This window comes from Megalobrama amblycephala, linkage group LG6, assembly GCF_018812025.1.
Source record: "Megalobrama amblycephala isolate DHTTF-2021 linkage group LG6, ASM1881202v1, whole genome shotgun sequence".
Taxonomy (NCBI): Eukaryota; Metazoa; Chordata; class Actinopteri; order Cypriniformes; family Xenocyprididae; genus Megalobrama; species Megalobrama amblycephala.
In genome coordinates this window covers 43,641,737-43,657,306 of record NC_063049.1, presented here as the reverse complement: position 1 = coordinate 43,657,306, position 15,570 = coordinate 43,641,737, and the positions used below count along the sequence as shown (strand labels likewise).

General features: G+C 38.2%; 1 protein-coding gene across 11 annotated transcripts in view; it reads right to left on the bottom strand.

Annotated features, from left to right (window-relative positions):
* Positions 1 to 15,570, bottom strand: part of LOC125270804 (R3H domain-containing protein 1-like) — a 74,106-nt gene that overhangs the window by 36,949 nt on the left and 21,587 nt on the right. For 8 of the 11 annotated variants that reach the window (XM_048194770.1, XM_048194769.1, XM_048194767.1 and 5 more), the window contains exons 2-5: positions 7,281 to 7,458; positions 3,850 to 4,036; positions 1,030 to 1,065; positions 527 to 619 (exon numbers count right to left, since the gene is read on the bottom strand). In XM_048194770.1, the coding sequence (XP_048050727.1) occupies positions 527 to 619; positions 1,030 to 1,065; positions 3,850 to 3,996 (276 nt within the window). In that variant the 5' untranslated portion in view covers positions 3,997 to 4,036; positions 7,281 to 7,458. Of the gene's footprint in view, positions 1 to 526; positions 620 to 1,029; positions 1,066 to 3,849; positions 4,037 to 7,280; positions 7,459 to 10,503; positions 10,682 to 15,570 lie in introns of those variants that run through there. The other 3 variants (XM_048194768.1, XM_048194771.1, XM_048194774.1) reach the window with 3 other exon arrangements.

Genomic DNA, 15,570 nt, shown 5'->3' with positions numbered 1-15,570 from the left:
ATGGATGCACGATATATCGGTCACCTTATCGGTATCAGCCGATATATGTTAATTTTTAAAGTTATCATTAACGGCACAATAAGAAAATGTGGCCGATATATTAAAGCCGATAAAATAATGGATTATTTCCTTAAGCTGAGACACTTCAGATGCACAATGTTCACCATGATGGTTTTGAATTGCTTGAAAAATGATTAAATCACTTCAAAAAGGAAAATATAGTTAAGTGTAACGTGCAACGCAAGTCTGTCATATAAAATTTGGCTTTAGATTTATCAGCCAATATATCGGTTATCGGCTTTCAAATATAAAGAATTATTGGTCAAAATTTTAATATCGGTGCACCCCTAAAATAAATAAGATATTAGTATCATGAATTATTATTATTATAATCACATGATGAAACATGATAAACAATCCTGTAATAAACATCAACTGAATCATCACTTCTTTGTTAAAAAGAGGACGAAAGTGTGTTGAGTAGCACATCATGAGCTGGACAGCAGTGACCCTAGCGGATGTTTACCTGGTGGTCTTGAGGAAGTTGTGTGGTAATTGTGGAAGGAGAAGGTTCTTCACAAATGGCCAGGCTCCGAACTAACTTTAACTTTGTGTTAGACTGGAGAAGAGTATGGGTGAAGGTTACACAGAGTCATTGATTTTCACAAGCAGAAGTGCATGAACGCATGGCAAAACGAACCCCTGATAACAGGGATCAAATATATGTATATATAAAACAAAAATCCCATGCAAACATAACAAACATGGGTCATAGGTGATGAAACGGCCTCATCAAACTGAACGTCAGCAGATCGTACAGATGTGTGATCCTCGTGAGAATCGTGCAGAGAACTGAACAAAATCATGACGGCGGAACATGGTGACGACACGGAACTATTCAGAACACACAAGCCGGCCATTCCAAAGAACACTGGGACTGAACAAACACACGGTGACCGACAGCAAACACTGAACCGTCTGATGGATGGAAGCAGCAAACACACGTGCTCATGCCTCTGGACACGGTACCTTGGATCTTTTAGTGCCTTGTCCGGGTATTTGCCGCTGTATGGTGGGCAATGAGACAAAATGAAGCATGTGAATCTCACCGACATTAATGTTTCTAAATCACAAACTACAAAAAGCTCAAATCGGCACGAGATGCTACAGGGAAACGGACAAAAGGCCACATTCATCCGATCACAATTTTCCTGTATCATGTGCAGGTGAACAAATGCATCACTTCCTAATGATTAAACATCACATGAGTGAACCAGCAAATGCTTTTCTTTTCTTCATGGATTGTGTTTCACTAAGAAAAATTAGACTTTGTTTCTGAAATCAACCACGGGAATATTATTCCTCTGGAACAAAAAATAAATAAAATAAATATATATTCAACACTAAACCAGTCCTGCGATTTTATGAAATCCTTTCATTCCAATATCTCGGACACCGATTAGATTAATAAAGGCAGGAGTGTCAATCAAAAGCCATCATTAGATTTGCTGCCATCTTCCCTTATTGGACACGAGAACAAAGAGTGCCACGCTCTTGAAATGTTCTTTCAGGATACCTTTGAGGTTTCTTGCTAATATAATATAATGGAAATATGATCCCTCAGGATGAAAACCCATTACAGAATCACTCTCAATACACTGAAAAAAAAAGTATATATATAATAAAATAAATATATAAAAAATTATATGGTAACACTTTAGACTAGGGAACACATATTCACTATTATCTAGTTGCTTATTAGCATGCATATTACTAGGATTTGCTGTTTATTAGTACTTATAAAGCAGATTTTAATGCGTTATTCTGCATGATCCCTTAATCCTACCAATACCTAAACTTAACTACCTTACTAACTATTAATAAACATTAATTAGGAGTTTATTGAGGGAAAACTCCTAGTTAACAGTGAATATGTTGTTCCGTAATCTAAAGTGTTGCCAATTATACATTTTTTTTTTTACATTATGTAATAGACAGAATGGCCAATTGCTAAAATATCTAATATCTAATATCTAATACATATCTAATACAAACACACACTCACATGCATTTTATATATACTTGATATATTTTTGTAATTTTGTAAATAACAGCTAAAATGCTTTATTGTAAATAAGCTAAAATATCGATAATTTAAATACAAATATTATAGTTTTTAATATTATGCATATAATATAAAAATTTAAAAATATCTATAATTTAAATATAAATATTATTTTATATATTTTATATTTTTTTTTATTTTGTAAATAACAGCTAAAATGCTTTATTTTAAATAAGCTAATATATCTTTAATTTAAATATAAATATTATAATTTTTAATATTATACATAAAATATAAAAAAATTAAAATATCTATAATATAAATATAAATATTTTATATATTTATTTTAATTTTTTTTATTTTGTAAATAACAGCTAAAATGCTGCGAGATATAACACACACACAATATTATAAATATCTATAATTTAAAAATAAATATTGAATATTAAAAAAATAAATATTATACATAAAAATTAAGAATATATAATGTAAATATAAATATTATATATTTTTTATATATATTAAATAATTATATTTAAATTATAATTAGTATATACAATTTAAATATATTATATATTTATTTATTATATTAAATAAATAATTATATTTAAATTATATATACTTTTAATTTTATTATCTCTCTCTCTCTCTCTCTGTGTAGTTACATATACTATTATTTATACACACACACACACACACACACACACACACACACACACACACACAGTGATCCACCGCATCATTTGTTCACGTGTCTTTTGTCCCGGTTGTTCTCTCAGCCTCAACAGACAGAAGTGGCCGATTGTTAATAAGCACAGGGTGTCTTTACTGAATAATGACGGATGGTTATTCAGCTTTAATTGGCTATTGAACATAATGTATTCCCCAAGAGGCTGAATCTGGCATAAGGCCACACAGAGCCTCAATGACAACTGATGCTGGAAGGATCCGTATAACGTGGCCGTCTGCGCTCACTGTAAAACACACAGGTAGCGCTGCATTGTGAGCAGGAGCTGCCAAGATCGGCAAAAGAGCCAGATGGCCATAAAGACCCTCGCTGTGTCCCTTCGGGCAACATGCGGGACGTTCACGGCTGTTGACTCGGTCATCCGCTTTCTTTTTCACAAGCGTTTTCCAAGGATGGGAAAGGGAATTTATGAAATTAAATGAAAAAAAAGAGGAAAATGTCACCGTATCAGAGAGAAACACTTCTGTCAAATAAAGACGCACTGCCGCAACCTTCCGCATCTGAAGACGGCTGAGAGTTTGTCCATGTCTGCCGCTTCTCATAACACAATTACCCGGCGATTGATCGCTCGACTCCTGTGGGCTTCTGTGGCCGCGCGAAACAGAACAATCGCTTCAGTCGTTTGTTTTGCTGACCCTTGTTCTCCGTATAAACAAAGGCACAATCAGTTTCTAAAGCACACAGCTAACTATAATGATCAATATGTGCAAAGAACAATGCCTGCATTTCCAGAGTGCAGGTCATCGCACCAAACGGCCTGTAGGGGGTTAACGATCAATTAAAAACCAATCAATAAGGCAATCACTTTGTCTCATTTTTGATTATGCAGAGGAGTGCGTGACCGTGTAAAATGGTAATAATATTGTTTTATTATTAGCCTTCATCTCATTTGAGTGTTCACAAACACTTTTTGATGAAAAATAAATGACTTTATCTGTTTCTTTTGTGATTGTTGTTCTTTAGGCTAGGAAAATTTTCAACTGAAATGAAAAGCTCTGAAGGAGAGCGAGTCGCTTTTGTCCTGACATCACATTACCTGCGTCTCTCTGTCGTCGCTGCAGTTTTCATGGTGGTGTTGGTTTTGCGGCCGGCTCTGTGACGTGTTGAGGTCGTGGTCGGCTGCGCTCGAGGTGTTCTCGTCCAGAGCTCTCATAGTCTCACTGACAGTATCAGACATCCTCATCAGACACGGCTACTTGGAGCGTCTACCAAGAGCCTGGAACCTGAAACACATGCTTGAATTATTTTTTCATACACATCAAAATTAAACCATCATGTTTCAGTGCATACAGTCAGATGACGAATACAGTCGGTCACACTCCAATCCAGAAGGGGGCGCACACGGTAATGCAACACTGTAGCGCAAAGACGACTTGTAGACTTGTTTAATTGAAATCTCTCAACCAGTGTTTAAACCGCAAAAAGACATCAATAAAACAGCTTGACAAATAATATCTCACGTAGCATTACATTTACCTCAGGCAAGTCATTCAGTGTCGCTCATGTGACGGTATCAAATTTTCATGTTGCGATAATTGCTGAAGCTTTTATCACGATGTACGGTATTATCACGATATTTAAATAAGTTGCAAAAAAAAAAGTGTTATACTATAACAGGTTTAAGAACTCTTTTTGTTATATAAAAAAAAAACTCTGAATGTTTAAATATAATAACGCAGTACACAAAATATAAAGTAAAATTTTTCAAAAAGATTAACGTGTAAAAGAATTACAGGTAACACTTTACAATAAGGTCTCGTTATTTAACGTTAGTTAATGCATTAACTAAGATTAAGAATGAGCAATAGCTACATTTGTTACAAAAGATATTTTTGGTTAATGTTAGTTAAGAAATACAACTGATCATTGTTAGTTTTAGCTCAGGTCCATTAAATAAGTTACAACTTTTGATTTTAGTAATTAGTATTATACAGTAAGAAAATAACATTAAGATTAATAAATGCTTTATAAGTATTTTTCATTGTCAGTTTGGTAATAATGAATTAACATGTTAACTAATAGAAGCTATGTCACTTAGTGTTACTGAACAATAACAAATAATCAGAACATTTTCAATCATTAGGGCATGTTGTATCCAGATTAAATTATAAAAATGTTTAAGTTTGAAAATAATTAGCCTATTAAGTCTTTAAGTATTACGTATTTGGTGCTGTGATGAACAACATTGCGAATACAAAAAAACTGAATGGTTGTTTGAAGCTTTTTAAATACTGTTCAGTAGCGCAGCTGCTTTGTTTATGGGGTTTCCGGGGTAACCGCTGCATTTCTGCTGTTTCATCAGCACCTTCTGCTGTCAGAGAGTGAACGCGCACTTTCATTCAATGCATATTCTTCACTCGTTCCGCCACGTGCTTCTCGTACATCAGTGCGCGTGTCCCTTTGACGCAGCATACAGCGGTGTTGTGCTTTTTATACGGTTGATGGGGAAAGTATTCTTAAAATGCATTATAAAAATTAATAATTCGTAATAAATAATTATTCACTGTATTTTGACGTGACCGCGATAACAATATTGTGCATATTCATTATCGTGATATAAAGTATTACAGAATATCGACACATCTCTATTGTCCACTAGAGGGCAGCATTTAACTAAATATATGCACTATATTGGCTTATAAATTTATTATATTTACTTTACCTGTTAGTAAAGTCTTAATTATTTAATATATGTTTAAATAAATTTGTCATGAAAACAAGTTATGACAGTAACTGCGTAAATGATTATATTTCAAAAATGAACTGGAGTACTAATAAAGAAGTTAATGTAAAACTTGCCTTATGTGCAATTTACATTTTTTTTATTTGGTTGTTGATTATTATATCTAAAAATAAATAGCAACTCTGTTGTTAATTGTAACCTTTAATATTATTGTAATGTTTAAGGGCTCCCTGTATACTTTACAGCATTAGTGGAGATAGAGTTTTTTTTTTTATTCTTAAAAAAATGTTAATTATAATTGAATTCATTTAAAGAGAGAGACAAAAGAGAAGAAAAAAAGTTATTTTATGTTTAGTTTTCTCCCCCCTGCTGTACAGAACACTGACTTCAATACCGTCATGTTTGTGTACCATTACACCACTAATCAAAATATTTACAAATGCTTTTCTTAAAAAAACAACCTCTAATATCATCTGTAGCTGATTTGGTTGCTTCTAAAGTGCATCAAACACATATAAATCTCAAACTTTTGTGCTTTTTCACGATATAACTACAAACACGGCAGGTATTTGCGGCCAATCTGTCCTTAAAAAGCATTAATTTATATAAAACATGCAGGACGTCTTCAATGACGTAGCTGAGTTCTCTAGGGAGACGGTATGCATGAGCGCTGTTACCCAAACCAATTAACCTCCAACAATTATGAGCCGAGTGTCTTGCACAAGAATCTGAAGAGCAAAATGAGTTAATGAGAATTACACCAATCTAAGACTTTCATTAACACGTTAGCGCAGAGTGAGATTTCTAACACGCGTGACGGTCCAGATCCCCACCGAGAAGCGGGGAGAGACGACACCTCATCCAGATGGTTGTGAAACCTGTGAATGCAGTCAGCGCTAGCGTCAAACTGCACTCGAAACCATCTACCTAAAGAGTGCTTGAATCAAAATGACTTTTAATAAAATACTTATTAAATTTTCATGATTTGTTTTCAAGACATTTGTGGTTCAGATAACATAATATTTTGAGTTTCTGTTGATTAAACCAATCGCCAAATTGTATTAACTCAAATTTTTAATTTCAATCAACTCAAAATTAAGGCAACCAGGTAACTTACTTCTTTAAGTTAAACCAACAATTCTTTTTTACATTGTACTTATTACTTTTTAATAAAAAATGACAGCAGAAAGCCATTTCTCTTCGTCACACTACATCCTGGCATTTTAAAACACACAATTTTGCCCTCAGAAAAGCTTCTTTTAAGTAAGAAAATGTCATTAAATATAAAATTTCATTAAGTATGAATTATTTGTATGTTTTGAGGAATTGCTTAAATATGCATGTTGCCTAAAAGCAACACTGTGCACCAGTGGAATAATATTTTTTCTTTTCTATAATCCATTACTACAGTATTTTTAGTACTTATCAAACAAGTAAAATTCAAAGACACATTAAGGATTCATTTCACGTCTGTCATGCAGTTAGTTTTTTCATTGTCACACAAGGACCAGCTCAAATATTAGTGTTTGATTGCAGTAATGAAACTTCGTTTGAAGGAAAACTGGTGTTTTTTTTTCAGCTTCTGTGTCCATTTTCATGGCAAGGAAACTATATCAGGTTTTTAAAATCAATTTTTGCTGAAAGCTCACAAAGAATATCTGGTTTAACTTCAATAAAAGTTTCTTTCAAAGAATAAAAATGGGGTTAAACCCAGAACAATATGCTTTAGGTGTTGGTGGATCAGTTCTTAACACTAAAAACTTGTGCTTTTTCGTCAAGGTTACCCGATGGCGGCCTGTTGACGTCGCCCTGGCGTGAAGACCGAACCCTCGTCCGTTTCAGTGGCGCTGTGGAGCGTGTTGTGGCATGAGTTGAGACGGCGGCCCATGTCCCCTTCACCAGCACCGCAGCCAGATCACAACAGCTCTGGCCGCCAACAAGGCGCTCATGTCCTTCAGGAACCTGCAAACACAGAAAAAAAACGATGAACGCAGGAAAAAAACCCTCAAGTTTGAGGCTTTAATGATTGCAAACTTGAATCAAAACTTGCCCCGTTGAGTGATTTCTGAACGAGCACTAATGCAGAACGGATCATTGAACAAGGGCTTTGAATATTTCACCGCGATGCACTTTGACCTTTGACGCTGCGGAGGCCAGAGATGAAAGCGACGTGTGTGGAACGGAGGATGCAGCACCGAGTGCCGACAACGAAACGCATTTATCAGCCTAATGCGAGCGTGGCGGCCGCTGCTGCATTATTTAAGAGGCTGATGGCCGCGGCTGATTGATATTCATGAGATCTGTAGCCTCAGGGTGTGCGTGTGTGTGTGTGTGTGTTGTCATCGCACTCACACACACACACACTGACAATCAGGTTGCACAAGGTAGCTGTCAAATCACTGCAGCCGCATGTGGGAGTGACGGCGCGCAAACATCCTTCAAAATGAATTCTGCAAACTCCCATATTCCCTCTAATCGCAGCACTCGAACAGCGTTTGGGCCGCGAAGCAGAGAGAAACAGCTTGCTCTCTTATCCGCACCGGACGCCAGCCTCGACAGGGGACAAAGAGGAGTGCCAGGATCTGGTGACACCATACGCTCGCACGGACACATACGACGGCACCTTCAAACGAGGACAGAGAGCACAAACACGGCATGAAATTGAGCAACAGAATTTGTCACACTGAATGTAAAATGCACAAAAACAGTGTTAAAAAACATGACTGCGTGTTTGTGATTTTCCATAAAACGGCATTTTTCCTCGAGCATCCGAAGATGGAGTTCACATTCGGCGCTAATAGGCCCGTGTGTAGCAGACAGAAACGATGTTTGAATGAGACGTCTCGAGCATCACGGCCGAGTGCGCCGGGAACTGCTGACAGGAGGATTGGGGAAAATGAAACAGGAAAGAGAAATACACAGTTTGATGGCACCATCAATCCACGCACGTCTAAATGAGACATAGGTGTTGCTGTCAGACGAGCGCCACGCATGTATTGATTTTGTCAGCGTAGACAAATAAGCTGTTTGTTCTGCATGCCGTTTGTGAAATGAGACGAGCGCTGCTGTTGGTTACGCCAGTCTGTTCGACATAGACGGGTGCCAATATAAGCCTCAAACCCTGAAAAACTGAGGAAAAAATTCATTCTAAAAACACAAAATGAACAGTAAATAACCACAGCAGTGCATTTATATACATTTTTGCAGATTAGAGCTAGAAAATTCACAATTTGATTCGGTTTCTATTCACAAGCTTGCAATTCGATTAGATTTCAGATTCAATATCGATTATTTTGTAAGATACATGGCAAATTTTCTCAAGGAAAAAAGTCATTTATAATTTATTAGCCTATAAAATTGAAGGCTAAAATGAACTGATTTGTATAGAAACATTTACATTATACACAAAAAGTTACAATACTATCTTTACATAACTATGTTTTATGTAAACATTTAAACAATGCCTATTTATTCAAACATACATTAAATATTGAAGAACAATAAACATTACAATGAATGTGTGATATGGTGCATACATTTAACAAAATTCTCCTCTCCAGAGTTCATTTTTCTTGCTTACTAATGAGTTTATGCTCACTGATTATGGTTTTTCTGAGGTAAATGTGACAAGCTGTTTTCGATGTCTTCGAAACGCGGTTGAAGCACTGATTAAGCGATAACATGAGACAGTAAATTGTCCTGCATCTATTTACATACATTTTTGTATTCATTCACGTTTATTTCGCACTGTAGCCCGTAACTGGTATTGAAGATCGACGAAGAGATGATCCGTTCACGTGCGCTGCGTGATCTGTCAGCAGATAAAAGAGCGCCAAAACGCTATTTCTTGTTTGAATTTCATAATAAGAAGGACAGAATTTTAAATCTAAGACTTTGTCGCTTATTAAAAGTAACGAAGAACAAAGCTTATTGCGATTTAATGGATGAGAGGTGAGCTAAAATGTTTTATGATGTTTTGGGATATACGAATCGATATCGGTTTGTAAAAATGAGAATCGATTAAAATCGCGACATCGATATTTGCTTTCAGACATGTTATCAGGCGTAATCTATGCTCTTAATTAATGATTGCATATAATAAATATAACAGGTTTCCTTCATAAACGCGATTAATACGAGCCCCATCTGCTTTATTTTAGTCAATTATGTTCAGATGATTGACAGCTGCCTAAAAAAACACTTTATTACTAAACAAAGAGACAAATTTAAGAGGGAGTCAAAGTGAGTTTAATTCTAATTCGAAGTCTAAGTCATCTCTTTATACAATACAGATCGTTTCAAAGAAGCTTCACAGGAAAATAACAGAATCAATGATGCAAACTTCATCAATGAAGAGACAAATTCAGCCCTAAAAAGACTAAATATCACCATTATTCCACTCAGTGTTGATGCAGTTCAAATTTTCAGGTAAAAAAAAAACTGAAAGTAGCAATTGCACAAACTAAATGCATTTATAAATCTGATTTCACAAACGCCAACGCTGAGAGAACGAGGACACTCGGATACGGTTCATAAGACGCTTGTGTGATCAAACGCCTTCATCTGCTCAATGAAACACACTGAACAAAACCAAAATCTCCTCAGACAGAGGAAATCACACACAAAAGCCAAACTTCATATTGAAACACAACAAGTCAGCATGAATGATCAACTGTTACAGTAAACGGCAGCGCTCATACATTAATAAATCGCACCAGCGCACGAATGTCCTCACCTCACCCGACACACAACCAGCTCAGCACTACCACAACGGATTAGAGAACGTCTCCATCTCAATGCATCGAGCTCGGATGAAACGTTTCAGAGACTGTCGAGATCTCAGCAGCACATTCACCTCCTCTGAAACGGCACGAGCCCCACGACGGCACATTTACAGTCACGAAAAAGAGGACCAACATTCACCCCGAAACAAACTGTTTGCAATGCCCTGCCTTGAGCAAAGTTCTGACAACTCATTTCTAAAGTCCCTCTGCATCAAACACTCACCTGACACATGTTCGCGGTCATTATTTCCATCGGTCAGAGGGTTAGTTTCCATAGTACCAGAGGCTGCATCGGCTCCCCAAAGCGCCTCCTCCTCCTCCTCATCCACCTCCTCCTCCTCTCTGTGGCTCAGTCTGCAGCGAGAGCTCCTCCGTCTGCGTCTAACTGCCGGAGCCCATGGCTGAGACTCTCGCCCGAAGCCTCAGAGACAGCGGCAAATCAACGGCTGGCCAACGTGATGTCAGCAGCGCTCAGCCAGTCAGAGCGCGCGGCTGCGCTCGCGGCACGTCACTGGCTAAATTGAGCTCTTCATTAGCCAAACAGCCAAGCCCGAGGTGTCAGGGGGGAGACGTGGGTGGTTTACCTTCACCCCCAACCCCAAAAATACACCGGGAGCGCGTTGTTGGGAGGGTTAGTGGTCTACAGAGGCTGGGTCACATGCCAGCTCGATTTCAAGAGGGTTTAATCAATAATTGTAGGGCGCTTTTCAATTGCCGCTTGCATATGGAGTCATTACGATTAACGGCGTTCAATGAAATGGGCCACAAATGCCACCAAATATTACAAATGTACAAATGAGTGTTGAATTGAATGTCAAGCCGTTTTCAGATAAAACACTCCCAACAACCAACAAGTCAACTCACCTTTATTTCTATAGTGCGTTATACAATACATAGTGTTTCAGAGCAGCTATAAACAGGAAAATAACAAATTTAATGATGCAAACTTCATCAAATATGAGACGAATTCAAATTCTACAATTCTGCAGATTATAGTGTCATTATTCAGATCAATTCAGTTCAAGTTTTGTTCTTCTCTGATAGTGTCAATGCAGTCAAAGATATTACTGAATATTAATTGCTTTTTAATCAATTATTAATTCCACAAACTAAAACAAAACAGTGGCAGCAGACAGCTGTTAATATAACATAAAGACATGTATTCTAACAGAGAGTTTGCTGTTAATTTGATTTTAGACCTAACTACACTAAAAAAAATGCTGGGTTAAAAATAACCCAAGTTGGGTTGAAAATGGACAAACCCAGCGATTGTGTTGTTTTAACCCAACGGTTGGATTGCTTTTACCCAGCGATTGGGTTGCTTTTACCCAGCGATTGGGTTGCTTTTACCCAGCGGTTGGGTTGCTTTAACCCAGCGGTTGGGTTGCTTTTACCCAGCGATTGGATTGTTTTTACCCAGCGATTGGATTGTTTTTACCCAGCGGTTGGGTTGCTTTTATCCAGCGATTGGGTTGCTTTTACCCAGCGATTGGGTTGTTTTAACCCTGCGGTTGGGTTGTTTTAACCCAATGGTTGGATTGCTTTTACCCAGCGATTGGGTTGCTTTTACCCAGCGATTGGGTTGCTTTTACCCAGCGATTGGATTGTTTTTACCCAGCGATTGGATTGCTTTTACCCAGCGATTGGATTGTTTTTACACAGCGATTGGGTTGCTTTTACCCAGCGGTTGGGTTGCTTTTACCCAGCGATTGGATTGTTTTTACCCAGCGGTTGGATTGTTTTAACCCAGCGGTTGGGTTGCTTTTATCCAGCGATTGGGTTGCTTTTACCCAGCGATTGGGTTGTTTTAACCCTGCGGTTGGGTTGTTTTAACCCAACGGTTGGATTGCTTTTACCCAGCGATTGGGTTGCTTTTACTCAGCGGTTGGGTTGCTTTTACCCAGCGGTTGGATTGCTTTAACCCAGCGGTTGGGTTGTTTTAACCCTGCGATTGGGTTGCTTTTACCCAGCGATTGGGTTGCTTTTACTCAGCGGTTGGGTTGCTTTTACCCAGCGGTTGGGTTGCTTTTACCCAGCGGTTGGGTTGCTTTAACCCAGCGGTTGGGTTGTTTTAACCCAGCGGTTGGGTTGTTTTAACCCAGCGATTGGGTTGCTTTTACCCAGCGATTGGGTTGTTTTAACCCTGCGGTTGGGTTGTTTTAACCCAACGGTTGGATTGCTTTTACCCAGCGGTTGGGTTGCTTTTACCCAGCGGTTGGGTTGCTTTAACCCAGCGATTGGGTTGCTTTTACCCAGCGATTGGGTTGCTTTAACCCAGCGATTGGGTTGTTTTAACCCTGCGGTTGGGTTGTTTTAACCCATCGGTTGGATTGCTTTTACCCAGCGACTGGGTTGCTTTTACCCAGCGGTTGGGTTGCTTTTACCCAGCGATTGGGTTGCTTTTACCCAGCGGTTGGGTTGCTTTTACCCAGCGGTTGGGTTGCTTTTACACAGCAATTGGATTGTTTTAACCCAGCGATTGGATTGTTTTAACCCAGCGGTTGGGTTGCTTTTACCCAGCGGCTGGGTTGCTTTTACCCAGCGGTTGGGTTGTTTTAACCCTGTGATTGGGTTGGTTTTACCCAGCGATTGGATTGCTTTTACCCAGCGATTGGGTTAAATGTTTGACCCAACCTGCTGAGTAGTTTTATTTAACTCAACTATTGTTACTATAAAAAATTATTATACTGCTCACTTAAAATGAACCAAAACTAGGTTGGAAATTGACATTAATATATTTAATAAATGAACATTTATTAATAAGTTTAATGAATAATAATTAAATAATAAACATTTACTAAATTGCTTATTAATAAATGTTCACCTTTTGATTATTACTGTTGCCTCTAGTAATCATGTGTCTGATTTTTAATTTCCAACCTATTTTGGGTTCATTTTAAGCCAGTCATTTTTAATCAATAGTTGAGTTTAATAAAACTGCCCAGCAGGTTGGGTCAAACATTTAACCCAATTGCTGGTTTTGCCCATATTTAACTCAACTTGTTTTTTACCCTGCATTTTTAAGAGTGTACTAAGGCAATTTAAATATAACTGATGAATATGCATCATGCAACTTTTTAAAGAAGGTAATAACACCTCTAAAAATGGGTCCAACACCACCCTGGTTCTATCATCTGAAGAAAACTCACAGTAATTTACATACAATTAAACCGAAATTCTCATTTAGTTGGGCTCACATCTTTACACGTCCACTGCTCGGAAATAATTGCACCGCTGATAAACTGCACGCAGGAATCTCACCCCATAATCAATTTATTTCAATTGTGTGTGTGTGAACTATTACTCAAGGAGAGGAGATGAAGGTTTGCTCCCGAACGGACACACGCGTGTCTCTCAGACAATTACTGCAGCTGCAGCATCACATGGATGCACTAATATCTATTTGCAATGAAGCACCACAGAGCTGCGATGCAGGAAAGCGTGCGTTCACCGAATGCTGTTACATTAGTCCTCAGAAAACTAGGGACTGCGATGAGTAATAATGCAGTAGCACATAATATCCTAATAATGAGAAGATGATGAGAAACATTATGCGAGCTGTATTTGTGCTCCGTTTTATTGACAAACGTGAGCAAATAGCCGCAAGTCTCGCATTAAAATCGTCTGTGACGTGTTAATATTTGATGATTTCTCCCGAAAGCGCACACGCTCCATCTTCGTGTATCTGTAATTGCTCAAAGGAACAATGAGGTGCTGAAAACACGACCCAAACTGACACGCGTGTCATTGAGCTGCCGCGCAAGTTTATTACCCGTGTTCAGGTGGTGAAGTCAGATTGACAGGCGGAGGTGCGAGCGATGCACGAGTGGGCGAGAAGCGTCAACACATCAGGGCGCACGGGTGGAGCTGCTGCCAACAACTGTGGTGTGACCTTCCCAAAAAACCCTGAGCCAACATCACAGCATGACGAGCACGCCGCTCTCTCTTCGCTTTAACACGTGAGCGCCAGTGACTTCAAGACTGACGAGGGCTCATGTCACTAAACAGGACGTTTCTCAACACATTAGCCTACAAGATTGGGCAGTTAAAAAGGAGGAACGTCACCACGTGCTGGTGAGATTCACAGCAACGCTACACCGAGAGGATAATGGGAAACACACACTCGATGGCACTGCACCTGCAGCAGCCTCACTGCAACACCTGTGCGCAGTCAGAGAGCAGACCATCATCATGCGGCGATGGGAAACGATTCCCCTTAATTGCCCTTGACTGCTGCCTACAGAAGTGATCACTTCACAAAGAAAGAACACAGCACAGCTGATCGTTAGTCGAAGGTGTTCAATGCAGATATCAAGAGAGAAGGGCAATCAATGGCCTGTATGTAGGTCAATACGGACGCTTTTCACATTTCTGAGATTCTCAGAAGTCATCATAGTTGGGTAAACTTCTATAAGTGTTAGGCCGCATGCCCACCAAAGCATTTTTAGCCAGCTGAAAACACTAGCTGTGAGCGCTTGAGAGCGCTTTGGCAGCGCAGCGTTTGTTTCGGTTGAGACGCTATGATACAGAATATCCGCGGAAGTGTTATTAGTATCTCACTTCATTGTTTGTTTCTGTACTGTTTCTATATAAAAATGTCGACACAATATAAAGTATTTGCTCTGGCTCATTTGGAATGATTTTGTGCCGTTATTATTAGTGGTTCACAAAAAAAATAATAATTAGGGGTTGGGGGATAACTTAACTTTGCATTTATTACTTAGCCCACTTTAACAACTCTGATACCACAGCAGAAACTACTAGCCTAACTAATACATTATTAAAGGCAAGTGAACAGACTGTAAAAAGAACAAATACTGTACACCAATTACAAGCATAGATAAATGCAACAAAGTTACAAATAAAGGTCTAACTGTAGTATTAATTTTCATGTACAGAAATGTAATAATTAAATATAAAATGAAACTGTTCACTGTGTAAATGTAATATAGATTAATCTTTGTTAAAGCTGTTGTTTGATTTACATGACAGACAACAGCAGGTATTTATAGGTTGCTGTCACTTTAAGAGTAATCCTCATGCACGCGATACACATCCGAATTCTCACCTCGTTCACTTAAAGGATTAGTCCACTTTTAAATAAACTTTTCCTGATAATTTACTCACCCCCATGTCATCCAAGATGTTCATGTCTTTCTTTCTTCAGTCAAAAAGAAATTAAAGTTTTTGATGAAAACATTCCAGGATTTTTCTCCATATAGTGGACTTCAATGGGCACCAAACAGTTGAAGGTCATAATTAGTTTCACTGCAGCTTCAAATTGTTCAAC